The sequence below is a fragment of the Mytilus trossulus genome, chromosome 6 (genome assembly GCF_036588685.1).
Source record: "Mytilus trossulus isolate FHL-02 chromosome 6, PNRI_Mtr1.1.1.hap1, whole genome shotgun sequence".
NCBI lineage: Eukaryota > Metazoa > Mollusca > Bivalvia > Mytilida > Mytilidae > Mytilus > Mytilus trossulus.
In genome coordinates this window covers 89063022-89077513 of record NC_086378.1, presented here as the reverse complement: position 1 = coordinate 89077513, position 14492 = coordinate 89063022, and the positions used below count along the sequence as shown (strand labels likewise).

The window sequence follows — 14492 nt, the reverse complement described above, 5'->3', positions numbered from 1 at the left end:
ATCAGTCTAATGAATTCATCTTTAAATTGTGTTATCCGTTCACAGTTGCATACTGTAGTATTTATTTATTTTCGTCACATTTTTTAAATGTCTGGCAAATTGTTTGCTATCATTATAACTTACAGAATGTGGTACTCTGCTTTTCTGTTGTAACAATTATTTGACTGCTCTTCTTTTCTGAATCTCTTTCGCTCTCTGTTGATGCTTTGGTGTCTTCTGATGTTTCGACCCTGTACCATTACATTATTCGGTTGAAGGGTCGGTAAAGGTTGCAAAACCTTTGATCATCAGCACTCGTCTTCCAGCTCTTATTATTTCTGCGATGCCATAATCAACAATATGAACGTTCTGCTGTTTCTCCTAGCTGTCTTATTTGCCTTTCTAATAATTTCCATTGCCTGTAGCCTCCTCAATATTAACTGTGCAGCAATCCTCTGCATCCTACGTCTATTGATAACATCTACGCTTTCCAAACTCTACTAATTGTCATGATTTTCTCTTCCGATGGTCTTCATAACGCTCTTTCCAAGAAACTGTTAATTCCTCTTTAACTATCATACATAACGTCTTTGACTGAACTACAATGTCTAGGCGTATGATTGTCTGTTCACATTCAAGAAACGAAAGCTTTTTGCAAATGTAAGCCTCCGTTTCATTCACTACCTTTGTCTAAGATGAAGTGCCTATATGATGGGACGTAGTTGCATGACTAGTATCTCCCTCTCTTACGAATCTGGTCTGCTTTTACTCTGTTGTTGTCTGTCTCTTCTGCCTTCTCTTCACAACAAGGTTTAGATGTTTAAGGACCTTTTCCTGCCACCATCCATATCTTCCCTGTGTCCATGGATTTATGAGTTTTGAACAGCGGTATACTACTGTTGCCTTTATTCAGCACAACTTTATAGTCTAGAAGAATGTGTGCATCCTACCTCTTTCTTTATATGACTTACAGACTTGGTCTTCCAGCAGTCCACACTGATGTCAGCTTAAATGAGAAGGAGGTGTAGCGTAGACTGACCAAAGCATAAGTGAATTTAAATGGCTGCATCTTTCGTAACTGGATTTTCTTTCTGGCAAGTTCCACTGTATATATTAATGCTTCTTGGCGGCTTAAGTCTACGGTGTTTGCCCTTCTGGTTATCTTCTTCTACTTTCTTATATCTGACTGCACCATGTTGCTCTTCTCTATTTGGTTTTACTTTTGATCACTGTTGAAATGTGTCATTCCTAAGTACAGATGTTGCCTTTTGTGTCATTGTGATGAAGAATAGTTTCTACTTGTTCCATTTCTCGCTGACCATTTGCGGCCAGTCTGGATTCCAGCCTAAATGATCTTGTTATCATTTCGAGTCTCTGAGAGTCGTTACATTGCTGCTTTTTTATACCTTGTATTCCTCCAAAGTTGATGGTAAAGGTAGCTTGGTTTGTGATACTGTATAGCGGGTTATTTTCGCGGGGTGTAAATTTTCGCTTATTTTCGCGGATAGAAGAAAATCGCCAAAATAAATTCCGCCAAATTAAAGGTGTACATGGAAAGGTATTAATTAAAGTTTTCATCCGCCAAAATAATAACCGCTAAAATATTTCGTATACCTTGTTCAATGAAAATCGCGAAATTTTACACCCGCGAAAATAACCCGCTATACGGTATTCGACTGTAAAGCCATATGGCTCTTAAACTTGGTGGTACTCTACATATATCATGAGAAGCCATGTCAGTCTTAGTAGCTATCCATGTTGGTATATCTAAGTCTTAAACTTTTCTTGCAATCCACTCTTGTCTATCTTCTTGAAAGTAAAACCCCAAAAATACCCAAAAAAAAAATTCCGAGGAAAATTCAAAACGGAAATTTCCCTAGTCAATAGTAAAATCTGTCAGTATCGTTTTCAGATCTTCGTCTCATGTATAAATTGGCTTAGAACACTGGTATGATCCAAGACACAACAAAAAACCTACAATGCCTCCTTTCTATATATCGATGTAACCATTCTGGCATATATTTTATCATTCTGTCTGCCTATACTGAGAAGTGGATGTGTAAATCAACGCTCAAAGAAGTATTTGTCCTAAACTGTGAAATGTGTTATGAATCTTTTCCTTTTGTACAAGGCACCCTTCTGTCTTCTGCCAGCTTTCTCGAATGATCCCTTTTTTCCATAGTGTTCAGAGTAGCTGCCATCGTTTTTCGACTAGTTATATGAATTATTGCAGATATTCGTCTTTCTTTCGCTTTCTTCTTATTACTATTCTTGAGTTGTTCTGCTCTTCTATCTTTTTTTTATTTCATCTCACATATCATTAGTAAGGCAGAGTATTCCTAACTTCTCTATCTCGATCATTACCTCTATTATACCGCCTGTATAGGTTTTTGGGCTCCTTCTAATTTGTTTGATTTTCTATTTTCTCCTGTTTGGCGTCTGCTTGATGTTACTCCTTTTTTTCCTCTCCTCAACACTGAATATTTTCTCTGTGTTATTTACTAGAGTAGTCAGTGTTTCTATTCTTCTATCAACAAATCCTTGATGTGATGTTTCCAGATTTACTCCCAAACCAGCGTTCAGATCTCTATATTGTACTTCACTGTTCATCTTTTGTGATGTATCTTGTTTTTGTTGAGTGATGTGCTCCTCCCTTTTCAAGCTTTTTGGAATGATACTGTTACTGTGAGATTCATTGCACTGTGGTTTGTGTACTGGCTTCCATGATTTTCATGCTTCTAGCAAAATACACCTGCGCGCTTCTCTGAACCAATTCCTCGACTGCAGCCACACCTTGACTGGTGAACCTTTAAGTCTTTGATTCTACCATTTTTTTCCACTATGGTATTAAGCTTCTGATTTCTCTCCTCTCAAAGTCGTTTGCATCATCGGTGTCGTTGTCCGTTCGATCTGTTTATTTGAGTCTCTCATCCTCTTCCTCTCGGGATACTCTGGGGGTAGACGTGCCCATACCAGTCTAATCCCGTCTATAAGCTGTCTCTCCAGTGTTACCAAGTCTCTATTCAGCCTTTTCTAATGGTCAATGGTTCCCTAGAAAAAAGGATTATTACTGACAGATGGAGGATTTCTGCTTTTCTGCTGTCGTATGTATTTTACTACTCATCGTCTTAATCTCTGACTATATATCGCCAACCTTCACCTAATGTTTTGACCCTGTATCATTACATCCTCCGGTAGATCCTTACATCATACATTTTGTTAGTGAATAAAGAGGGCTTTTATAAGCTTCACAAATGAATCATTTAAATACTAGTAGATCAACTTAATAGAGCTGTTTTATTTCATTAAGAAATTGACATTTAACTTCAGATGAAAACGTAGTACGCAGGTATACTTGGAATACGTGGAAACATAGCAACAAAGTATTTCTCTTTTTCGTGAAACAATTTTTAATCAAATGAATAAAATTCTGTCTAGTGGGTGTCACTAGTGAAGAAAGTAAAATCATAAAAATACTGAACTCCTAGAAAAATTCAAAACGGAATCGAATTTCAAAATCAAATGATACAACACATCAAATGAATGGACAACAGTTGTCATATTCCTGACTTGATAAGGCATTTCCAAATGTAGAAAATGGTGGATTGAACTTGATTTTGATAGCGCTAAATCCCTCACTTGTACGACAGTCACATCAAATTCCATTATATTTAAAACGATGCGTGAACAAAACAGACATTTTAGGTAAAATTGCCATAATAAGGATACAGCAGTCATCACCGTGTCACAATCCAATAAGAACAAAAACAAGCAAAATTTATATTTCCAAAGAAGCACAAAAAAGCATATATAAAATTAACAACGATATTCATTCATTGCTTACTTATTTAATATGTATTTCAAATCAACTCATAAAGAATTTGAAGACCTATGACTGAATGGCCAGATTCACATCAACTCAAGTGTAGAATCGCGTGTTTGACGTCAGAATGTACTTGTCACACAGGAAGGGATATAAAATAAAAGGTTTTTTTTCAAAATTATAGAAGCAGAAATTGCTGATCTTTATGAAGCACATGTGTTATCGGCGGTAGTTGGTGTTGTTCATGTTACTCAATATTAAATTTCTGTGTATATTTTTTTAACTGTCTTTTGTCGCTTAACATTTTTGCTTTGATATTTTTATTATCGACATTTTGATTGTCCTCTTCCTCACTTTCTATAACAAAATCAAAATTGCACAGACCGAGAATCATCAGAATTCGTCAAGACATGTATGTTATTGACAACTATAGATCGTAAAATATTTTCTACATGGAAGACTCATACCAGATCTGCTAATCCTTATCCGTTGTCGAGGGATGCTTTAACGCAAATTAAACAGTTAAATACTCTCTTTAAACCGATTTACACCATCGACCTAACATTAGCACTTTAATCAAATTTGAAGTAGTCTTTAAAAAGTCTATTTGAGTAAGAGTGATAAAAGAAAATATATCTAAACGAATGAAAAACATTCAACAATACAAAACTATCCTATGTTTGTTGATTTTACGAAACCTATATTATAAGTGTTTATCGTTTTCGATATATATTTAATTCTATTTAATGTTTTCCTAACAGGATATAATTATGCCATTTATATAAAAAAAAAATAACAGAAGATAAAAATCACATTAAAAGTAGTTATGAAAATGTAGCAATGGGTATTTGCTAGGATGATGATTACAATACTAACAGAATTCATAAAGAGAGGTAAGTTGGAAACTCAGTTATTGTACGACATACAGGGCAGGCATAATTAAAACTTTACATTATATATAAAAACTGATGAATATACTTCAAAATTTGATATTGGTGAAATGTTTTCGCTAAAAATAAATGTCGTATTTCCAATAGGAATTGTATTAAAAAAGCATATTGTACTTCGAATTCAAATTAGTTTTTTTTTTTCTTATAATATTTTACTTAAAATAACAGAATCACAATGATTTGTCATTTTTGTTTGTTTTGTCTATTGTCGAGGATTCTCAGTAATGTCTTATTTCTGTCCTTGTAATGACTTTCGAGACGTTAAGCATCGTCTCATTTCGGACTATTTCCCATGTAACAGGAGAACAACCCGATATTTCATTTCTTTCAACTAAGAAAGGCTTCTTCATCTCTGATTTTCCTGCATTTAAATTTCAGATAATCAAACAAGACTTTACTCTTTACCGATGAAAGAATGTCGTTAACTAATGTGAAAAAGCAAATTACAATTTCATATTTGAAAATGTTTCACATATTGTAGGTCTCAACTAATGTGTATTTAATGAGGCCTTCACGTGTGTTCTCTTAAGAAGGACAGTAATAGAATGTCAACAAGTAAGTCTATGTCATGAATTATTTCAATCAAAAAGTTAAATTGTGAATTTAAAAGTCGAATTTAATTATATGACTGTATTTAAATGCGTAGGTTTTTGTATAAACTACCTATTTATGCGATTGTATATTTAAACGGCCTGTGTGTTTTTTCTGAGGTTCAAGAATAAAGATTTGAAAATAAGGGAAAGGTGTTAAAATACAATTTAACATATTATCTTTATTTAGATCTACACAAAATTTACATGTAATTTTAAATCATCCTAAAAATTAATTACATTAAACATGTAAATACCTGCTCAGGTAAATATGTCAATGTGGTGTCCTTCTGTGTGTAATATATAGAGATGAGGATTCTGATTTATGTCATTGTTGGTCAACATACTGACCGCAAGTCTACCGGACTGAAAGCAAATAAAGCTTCGGTGACTGGATTAAGGTCGAAATAACTTTCAAAAGATGTAAACAACTGCGAACTTTTAGTTCATTAACTGGATATAACTTTACATGGAATAGAGGATACAATTATATGTAAGTACTGCTGCATGTTTCGTGTTTTTTATGATGACTTTGTTTGACGTCAAAACATTGAAATATTCTTGAATTTAAACAAAACACAATTTATAATTATGTAATAGTTAAATGAGATAACCTCCATCAGTAAGAAACTGTTAGATTCAACAACTGTTACAATAAGATCAAAACGGGGATGTTGGACCAGAACATACGTCTGAGTCAAAGCGGGAGTGGAATAGGGCAATAAAATTGAAAATGGAAACGGGGAATGTGTCAAAGAGACAACAACCCGACCAAAGAACGGACAATCGTCTGATTATTTAAGATAGAAAAATATACCAAGCTTAATAATCTCAGCGGGGAGAACTTGGGAAAATGGGTAATTACTTGTTTTGTCTAATCTCAATTCTACAAGTTATTTCATTAGCTTAAAGTACTTATATTTTTCTCCTATTTTTCCTTGGTCTCATTGACTTATCACGGGTATAAATAAGTATGTAATATCATATTTACAGAAAGACTTCTTATAGCAACGTCAAAAGTTAATTTCGAACAGTTTATGCGCCAGAGATTTGGTTCAGTTTGTGTGATTCTTAATGCGTTTATCTCTCAGAACAGGCTCTCAATCAAAACGTTACCCTGTAAAGTATATTTACAATAAATAGTAGAAATGGGATATACAACAATGAGATAGCACTCTTCCTCCATCGTGTATATCTACTAAAAAGAAAATTCTACAGGGAAAACATACCAGATTATCATTTCAACTTTTACTAATATTGTAATATTTGTACGCCAAGGTGACATTTGTCTGCATGTTGAGTTACTCATTACAAACATGACCTGACGTCAATAGGACATGTAGAAAAAGTTGAACACGGTATCTAAGAGCTTCAAAGAAATCAAGAGGGACTAAAGGAGTACCCACTACGATAACTTAGAATGAATATAGCAGGACTCCACGACCTTGTGAAATGACCAAGATTAATTGCTTACAGAAATTATGATGCAGAAAAAATTAAAAGAAATATAAAAGTCTTGTTTTGAATTGTAAATTAGCCTAATTAATACACCACTTCCTTTCAACAACAAAAAACAAGAAGCAATATTTTTTTAAAACAATATTGTTACCATAACATCTATTGTTACGTACTTGCCATGCTCAACATTGTAGATATTTTACTTAAAAGTAAACATCTTACACGTGCCTGACTCAAGTTGAGAGTCTGGTAAGTGGACTTCTTTAGTAATAGTCTGTATACAGGGGCGGATCCAGACATTTTAAAGAGGGGGTCCCAACCTAGGACAAAGGGGGGTTCCAACTATATGTCCCCATTCAAATGCATTGATAGGCCAAAATAAAGGGGGGTTCCAACCCCCGGACTCCCCCTGGGTCCGCCAATGGTATATGTCACTGGTAAGTCAGCTATAAGAAGCACCGAATAGACAAATGTAAAACAATTCAAACAAGAAAGTTGACGTTGTCTAATTCAGGTATTCCGTACTTACTCTCTTTGTTTATACTTCTAATTTACTGCAGTAGTTTACAGAGTTACGTAAAACTTTGTATGGAATGATGGCTTTGTTAGTAGTTCAGATTTAGTTAAAAATCTAGTCTTTATTACTCATCGGTCTACTTATAGTTGATTTTGGATTATCTCGTCCGCTGAATTAACAATGATATAACTGTAATAAATATTGTAGAGATGCATCTTTTAAATAAGGTGACCATATATTTTTTTTCCCTAATAAATGGAATATTGACACAACATTTGAAGGTACAAAATATATTAAACAATATACGTCTAGTAGATCAGAATCAAACAGTATACCGAAGACAAATTGAAATATCAGAAAGTTGTTACAAGTTGCAATTGATAGTAAGACCAAGTAGAATATTTGTACTGTGACTACAGACACGGTTGATTTAACTAGTAAACATTGATTGATCGGTTAATATATTTCAATCTTGCTCTTCCTAGTCTGATCTGGGTAAACATTGCCGTATTAATGAACATGGAGTAATGTACCAATTCACTATCTAAAAGTAAGTTAGACTCTTAAAGACAGATAGACTATATCAGCAGCAACAACTGTATCCAAATAATTTCAAATGCTTACTGTTGCTGTTTTTATTTTCAAGGTATATAAAAAGTTTACGAGTTTAGTATGTAGAGAACCCGAGATTAGTAATATGAACATATAATTTTGATATCTTAACGTCTTTGTTCATTGAAATCAAAGTCAAAATTAATTATAATCCTGGAACCTTTGATAACTTTCTAAGTAACACCAACTTGCCCCGTACCTATTAATACATTAGTATTGGCATTTGCAACTATTCGTGCAGGTAATGTTCGCACTGTCTTAATTAAGATTCTTCAATAAATATTCTGGAATTAAATGAAAGGATGTGAAGTTCATCGACTTCTATTTTAATAAATTCATTTCGACTATGTGGAAAGTTTTTATCTTAATCTAAGTTGTACTGTGTAGACATGTCTATTTAATTTTCTCATGGACTAAAATATTCAACAAATTGTTCCTATTTATATCTAAGAAAAACGCTTTAAACATTATTAAGCTAAATAAAAATCAGAGGTCAAAACCGTTTAAAGTGGTTTTTAATAATTTCAAGTATATTTTACACTTACTAATTACTTATACTTAACCAGGTTACGCCAATAACGGAAGCAATAGAGGTGATTTAAAAAGTCAATGATTTATAGTTAGATAACCAATTTAATGTTCGCTAAATAACGGTAAGAATATAATTTGTTGGTTTCTTGTTTTGTCTTTTTCTGTCATTTTTAACAGGATTTTAGCATAATTGAGAATCCAGTATTTCAATATTTTTTTTCAATTTAACTCTTCTTTTTTCTTTGAAGTTTTTATCATTCTCAAAACTATTGTATATATGATAGGGTAAACAAAAAAAACTTTCAGATTTCTTTGCTATCTAATTTTTATTTTAGCAAATATCATTCACATAACAAAAGAAAATCTTTAGTTTTAAATAATTTACTTGTTACGAGAATCTAGAAATTATTTTACCATTATTAGTGATTTCTTTTGAATTAATTTAGTGTCAATGTTATGTTTATTGAATGATAAGTGTAATTAGATAGTTAAAAACTGTGAGGAATCCCCCCTCTATTACTGTTGTAAATTTTTTCAAATGTTTGTTTGTTTGTTTATTTCGAGCAAGAAGTAAATCTGACATAATTATAGAATTTCAGGTGTAAATAGTACATAATTTTGACAGTATATTTAATCATTAAGGTAAATAATTTGATGTTTACATTTATCTGGAGGACATATAATCCTATAGCCAAATAGTTACACTGTCCAAACCTGATCTTTTAACCTTATAGGATTCGATCAATGTTGTGATCTCTATGGGTTTATCTTATATTTTGTATAGGTTGTATGGAAATGTTAAGACAAGAAATCTTCAAAAGCAAAATACGTCTTTTAATACCATGTAGATTTTATAAAAATATGGAAACAAAATATTTTCAAGCATATTTTATAATTTAATTCATTCGGTTTTTAATCTCTTTCCAATTTAACAACATGTCACTATATGTCAACTACATACAAATATATTTGGTCCTTCAACACCAGAATAAACTCTCAAAATGTTTAAATGCAGAACAACACAAACATAAGTTCAAGGTGAACTAGTGCTACAAGTTTTTAATGATATTTAAAGTGATAAATACAAATAGCTCAATGTTGAAGCCAAAAGATGAACTTTTGTTTGTTTTTAACATCCTTGTTCTTTGATCTGTGATGGATAGTTGTTTCATTTGTACATCATGTAATTTAACCACATCCCCTTATTTCATTTTATTTTTTAAAATCGTATACAAGGATCAACCAAAATATGAAAATGACATCGAACCTTTTCGTTAAAGGTATAGACTGAACCTACCAGAAACAAAATACCAAAAGACAATTACATATATAAATGAACATATGGTCTTCAACAATGGACAGATGTCTTTACCTTATCGCTATATTTTAAATTTCTAATGCCTCGAGTCTGAACAAGAAGTGAAAAGATAAAACAAGAATTTAAAAATGTAACTGTATTTAACTCTAATAAGACCTCAGATTATTTAAAATCATTAAGAGTCAACTTGAGACAACAACTGGCTTAGTTCAGACACATGACCATAGTTTGGGTGTTGAATGATTCTTTGTAGCATTCAACTAGTTCCCCCTTTTTAATTTCAATTAGTTGAATGAAAGTAAAAATAAAATCATTTTAGACTTCACCCTATACCAAAAATAACAGATTTCAATATGGACATTTAAACGGAAAAAAATAATACAACAACGTACAAAACATTAGAACAAGTTTGAAGTAAAAGAAAACATGCACATCGAACCAACCAAGATATGTAATATTCAAAATGAAACTAACGGAATATGGTTAGCAAGTAAAGCATCGTCAACTTTTTTTATTTTAAAAATACATATTTTTTTTCGTACGGCTTAAACAAAATTTGACATACAAGAGATCAATGGCTACAAATAGATACAAGCTATCAGGAGCGTCAGACTTCCAAAGAACTAATCAATACTGCTTTTAATATATGACTGTTGCTGTACTTGTTACTATCTGTTGTAGGTAAAATATTGAATATAAACGGATCTGATCTGATGTTTCTTTGTGAATTTGCCATGGTTTTATTTGATGATCAAAGTTTGTTCTTTTGAATTTACTACATTTGGTTTCGAGTCACACTAGACCAGAAATATAATGTTCGGATTTAACAATGATGCACCAAATTAATTTAGAACAAATTGACTTCACTTAACTCCCAATTAGGAACTCTAAAAGAAAACTCCTGAAGTTTTTGAAATTTAATTGCCAATATAGTATGTTCGTATTAACGGACAAACACAAAGACATGTAAACTTCTACGTGCCGATAAGAGTGGTAAGGGCTTTATTTTGTTAAGATTTTACTGATAACATGATTGTTAAAGTAAGATACAACTAGTAAATTATGAATTGAAATACAAACAGTTCTGAGTTACTTGAAGGAAATGCTAGAGTTTCTGAAATTCAAAATACAAGTATATTTACAGCAAAGTTCCTCAAGTGTGCAAGTAAAGGTTACATGTTTGGTTAGCTTGCTTGCTAACTGAACCGTGAAATAATTGTTATGTAAGGTATGCTACCCTCCTTTTGGAGTAGTTTAGTCCTACAAACGGATAGATTGTTTATATGTCGGACCAGTTTATAAAGAGGTTGAGATGCTTTGAAATCTTTAACGGAGAAGTTTAAAATAATCAACATGGACACCATAGCCCTATACTTTTATAGAAATTTGTATTTTTCTATTTCAGATAAAGAATGAAAAACAACATTGAGAACAGAAAATAATCTAACGGAAAAATGTCTTCTGCAAACATCACAGATACTCATGCCGAACTCGTCCGTCTAAATGACGAGAAAGCTCTGTTCTATCTACCCGTTATTATATACATGTTAATCCTCATGTTCGTTGGCACGTTTGGTAATATTTTAGTGTGTTGCGTTTACCTCAGTAAGCAAACAAAAACATCATCGCACTATTTCATACTAGCGCTCGCCATGTTGGATTTGCTCACGTGTTTAGTAGGAATGCCGACGGAAGTAGCTGATCTTCGATACCCTTATATGTTTTACGCTCCTGCAGCATGTAAACTCTTGAGATTTATTGAATCGGTTTCTATTATTGGATCTTCGATAATTCTAATAGCCGTCGCATTTGACAGATTTTTTCGAATTTGCCGTCTTGGAAAACAAGTGACTGTCAAACACGCAAAAATTGCATGTTTGTTATCTGTTGTCGTCGGAATACTAGCAGCATGGCCAGCATGTATTTTGTTTGGAGAAAAAAGTGTCGACATTGGACTCGAAGGAGTAAACGCTATCGACTGCTCAACCGATGACTCTATGCGAGGTACTATATATCCGACAATTTATTATGGATTTCTTTTCTTGTTATTCATTGGATGTTTCGTATTTTTTACTATTATATACTTGCAAATTGGTGTGGTCATATGGAAACGTAAGAGAGCAAATATTGGGGAAAAACTTCCAGATACTCCGACTTCAAAAGAAAGACCTTCATCAGACGGTGTGTCAAACGATCCAATAAGTACTGAAATGTCATCCGGAAATGACGGAAGCTGGGAAAGCGAAAGACGGAAATCGACAATATCTGCACGGAATTTTAAAAAGCAAAGTTCTAAAAATCAGATTAAAGTCACTCGTACGACGGTAGTATTATTTGCCGTCACTGTTGCATACGTCATTAGTTTCCTTCCATTTCTCATCGTCATGGTTTTAAGGAGTACGAAAAAAGACTTTGAAGAATCCTTGACGTCTGCTGGTGAAATGCTCTACAAGTTTTGCTCAAAATCGTATTTTATTAACAATGCAATTAATCCATGTATTTACAGTTTTCTGAACATAAACTTTAGAAAAGACACTAAGAACTTAATTAAAAGAATTCTTGCTTCGTGTTGCTGCCGGAATAGAGGTGGAACGACTGTTTAACTTACTCGTCTCGTGAACAATTACATTTTCAGTGCAATAAACAATGGTATTTCATTTCATTTATAAATTAATAAATTAACACTACCTTTGGATTCGTATTATATTCACAAATACTTTGCATGATTCGTCAAACAATTAAAAGCGACTATTATTGATTTGGGTGGTATCTTGAGGAGGAAAATTCCGAAAAATTCCAAAGCATAAAGTTTTAAGGAACTTTTACTACTTGGATACTTTTTCTTCTTTGTCTGTACTTTTGTGTTTTATAAAGATATGAAAATTATGAGATGTGGATACAAATTTTCACTAGTCCACATGACGTCAATATGAGTGATGTGGTGGTTTTGATCCGGGATTTGCTTTTTGTCCGATAATTTTGTTCGTTGCATTCGGTCCGTTTTTGTTCACACTTCAAAAAGCAAAACGGACCGAAAGTAACGGACGAAAAGCAAAAGTGTCGGACCAAAAGCAATATCATGGGACAAAAAGCAAAACGGACCGAAAGCAAGGTACAAAGAGCAAAAGAGTCAGACAAAAAGCAAATCCCGGACCGAAAGCACCGATTACTCGAGAAACTATAGGCCTATGTAAAGCAAATCCAGTATTGTGTATATTAATCAAGCTTGAATAAAAAGACATTTACATGACAAAGTATTCAAAGGAGAAAACCAACGACCTTTTATGACAAACAAATAAATGAACTACACTAATATTATGACAGACAGCATCTTACTATTTGCATTGAGGAATTTGGCAGGGTCAAACATGTATTACAGGTGTTGGGGTTATCTATAACACTAGCAAAATGTATGATTGAGAACTTTATCCTTTCGTGGAATGATTTTTTTAGGGTTCAAAAATGTGTTGAATTTTGTACAATAATCATACGGAAGTCATTTATTTAAGTAACACATATGATGAACTTTAAATTCAGTGTTTTGATATGATTTTATTGCTACAAATGGATGCTCGATGCTTTGTTTTATGTCTTTACAAATTTTATTTTCACTTGGACTCATATATGTTTCTAAACGAATATATATGTGCTTCGAAAATAATGTGACTGTTATCTAATTTTTCTATATGGGTAATGATTTGATTCTTTGAAGTTGGGAAATCAATGCACATTTTCGTAGAATTTTTCAAATGTAAATAGTAACATTGACCTTTTACGAAGAACCGCAAAATAACAAATTCACTATATGACCGGCACAGCCAAACAACTATTGCTATACAAATATATGCTATTTGCCAGCTAAAATTAAGATATTTTAATCAGAGCCAGCCACTGCCTTTTATTAATATTTAAACCGATCACATGATAGAATCATTATTTTAAAGTTTAATTGTATCCTTTATATACATAAATCCGTGTCATGTCACATTGCTGACCTTACATTTGGCTAGATATATAAATTTAAAAGCTATCGTGTGGCCCGGTCTATATATAGAAACTAATGATTGAAATACATTTATTTTGATATTTTAAATTGCTGCTGTATTCTGTAGTTCCTCGTGGTATTATTTCAATTGATGTTGTTAAACGACAACTTTTTCGCTATCACTATAAACTGATTCCTTTTTACTTTTGTTGGTTCAATGTCAAATTAAAACATATCGGAGGTCAATTGCTAGGGCGAAGTGATGGGATTTTGACACATTTATGCCCCATTTATGGGCATTATGTTTTCTGGTCTGTCCGTCCGTGCGTTACGCATTAGGTTAAAGTTTTTTATAAAGTTTTTGGTCGAGGTAGTTTTTGATGAAGTTGAGGTCAAATCAACTTGATACTTAGTAAGCATGTTCCCTATGGTATGATCTTTCTACTTTTAATGCCAAATTAGAGTTATTTTCGCGGTCCACTGAACATAGCAAATGATAGTGCGGATGGGACATCCGTGTACTGGGGACACACTCTTGATTTATTTAATTTCATAAGAAGAGATTTCTAACGGAATAGTTTAACAATTCACAAAAAAAGGGAGATGTGTATGTTTGACAGACAGCTTTCCAGAGAGACCATGCACAAAAATCTTTAGAAAGGTCACACAATAAAATAACGCTGTCAAAAAGATAAATCAAGAGAATTGCTTCACAATGGAAAGAGTGAA

The 14492-nt window shown here is 32.9% G+C and overlaps 1 protein-coding gene across 2 annotated transcripts; it reads left to right on the top strand.

Annotated features, from left to right (window-relative positions):
* The first annotated feature begins 5568 nt into the window (after positions 1–5568).
* Positions 5569–12663, top strand: LOC134722176 (orexin receptor type 2-like). Of its 2 annotated transcripts, none has more exons than XM_063585757.1 (2): positions 5569–5835; positions 11184–12663. In XM_063585757.1, exon 2 carries the CDS (start codon positions 11233–11235, stop codon positions 12379–12381), a length of 1149 nt encoding a protein of 382 aa, XP_063441827.1. In that variant the 5' UTR covers positions 5569–5835; positions 11184–11232; the 3' UTR covers positions 12382–12663. The 2 variants fall into 2 exon arrangements, with proteins under 2 accessions (XP_063441827.1, XP_063441826.1); XM_063585756.1 differs by lacking the exon at positions 5569–5835 and adding an exon at positions 7755–7867.
* Positions 12664–14492: the final 1829 nt, after the last annotated feature.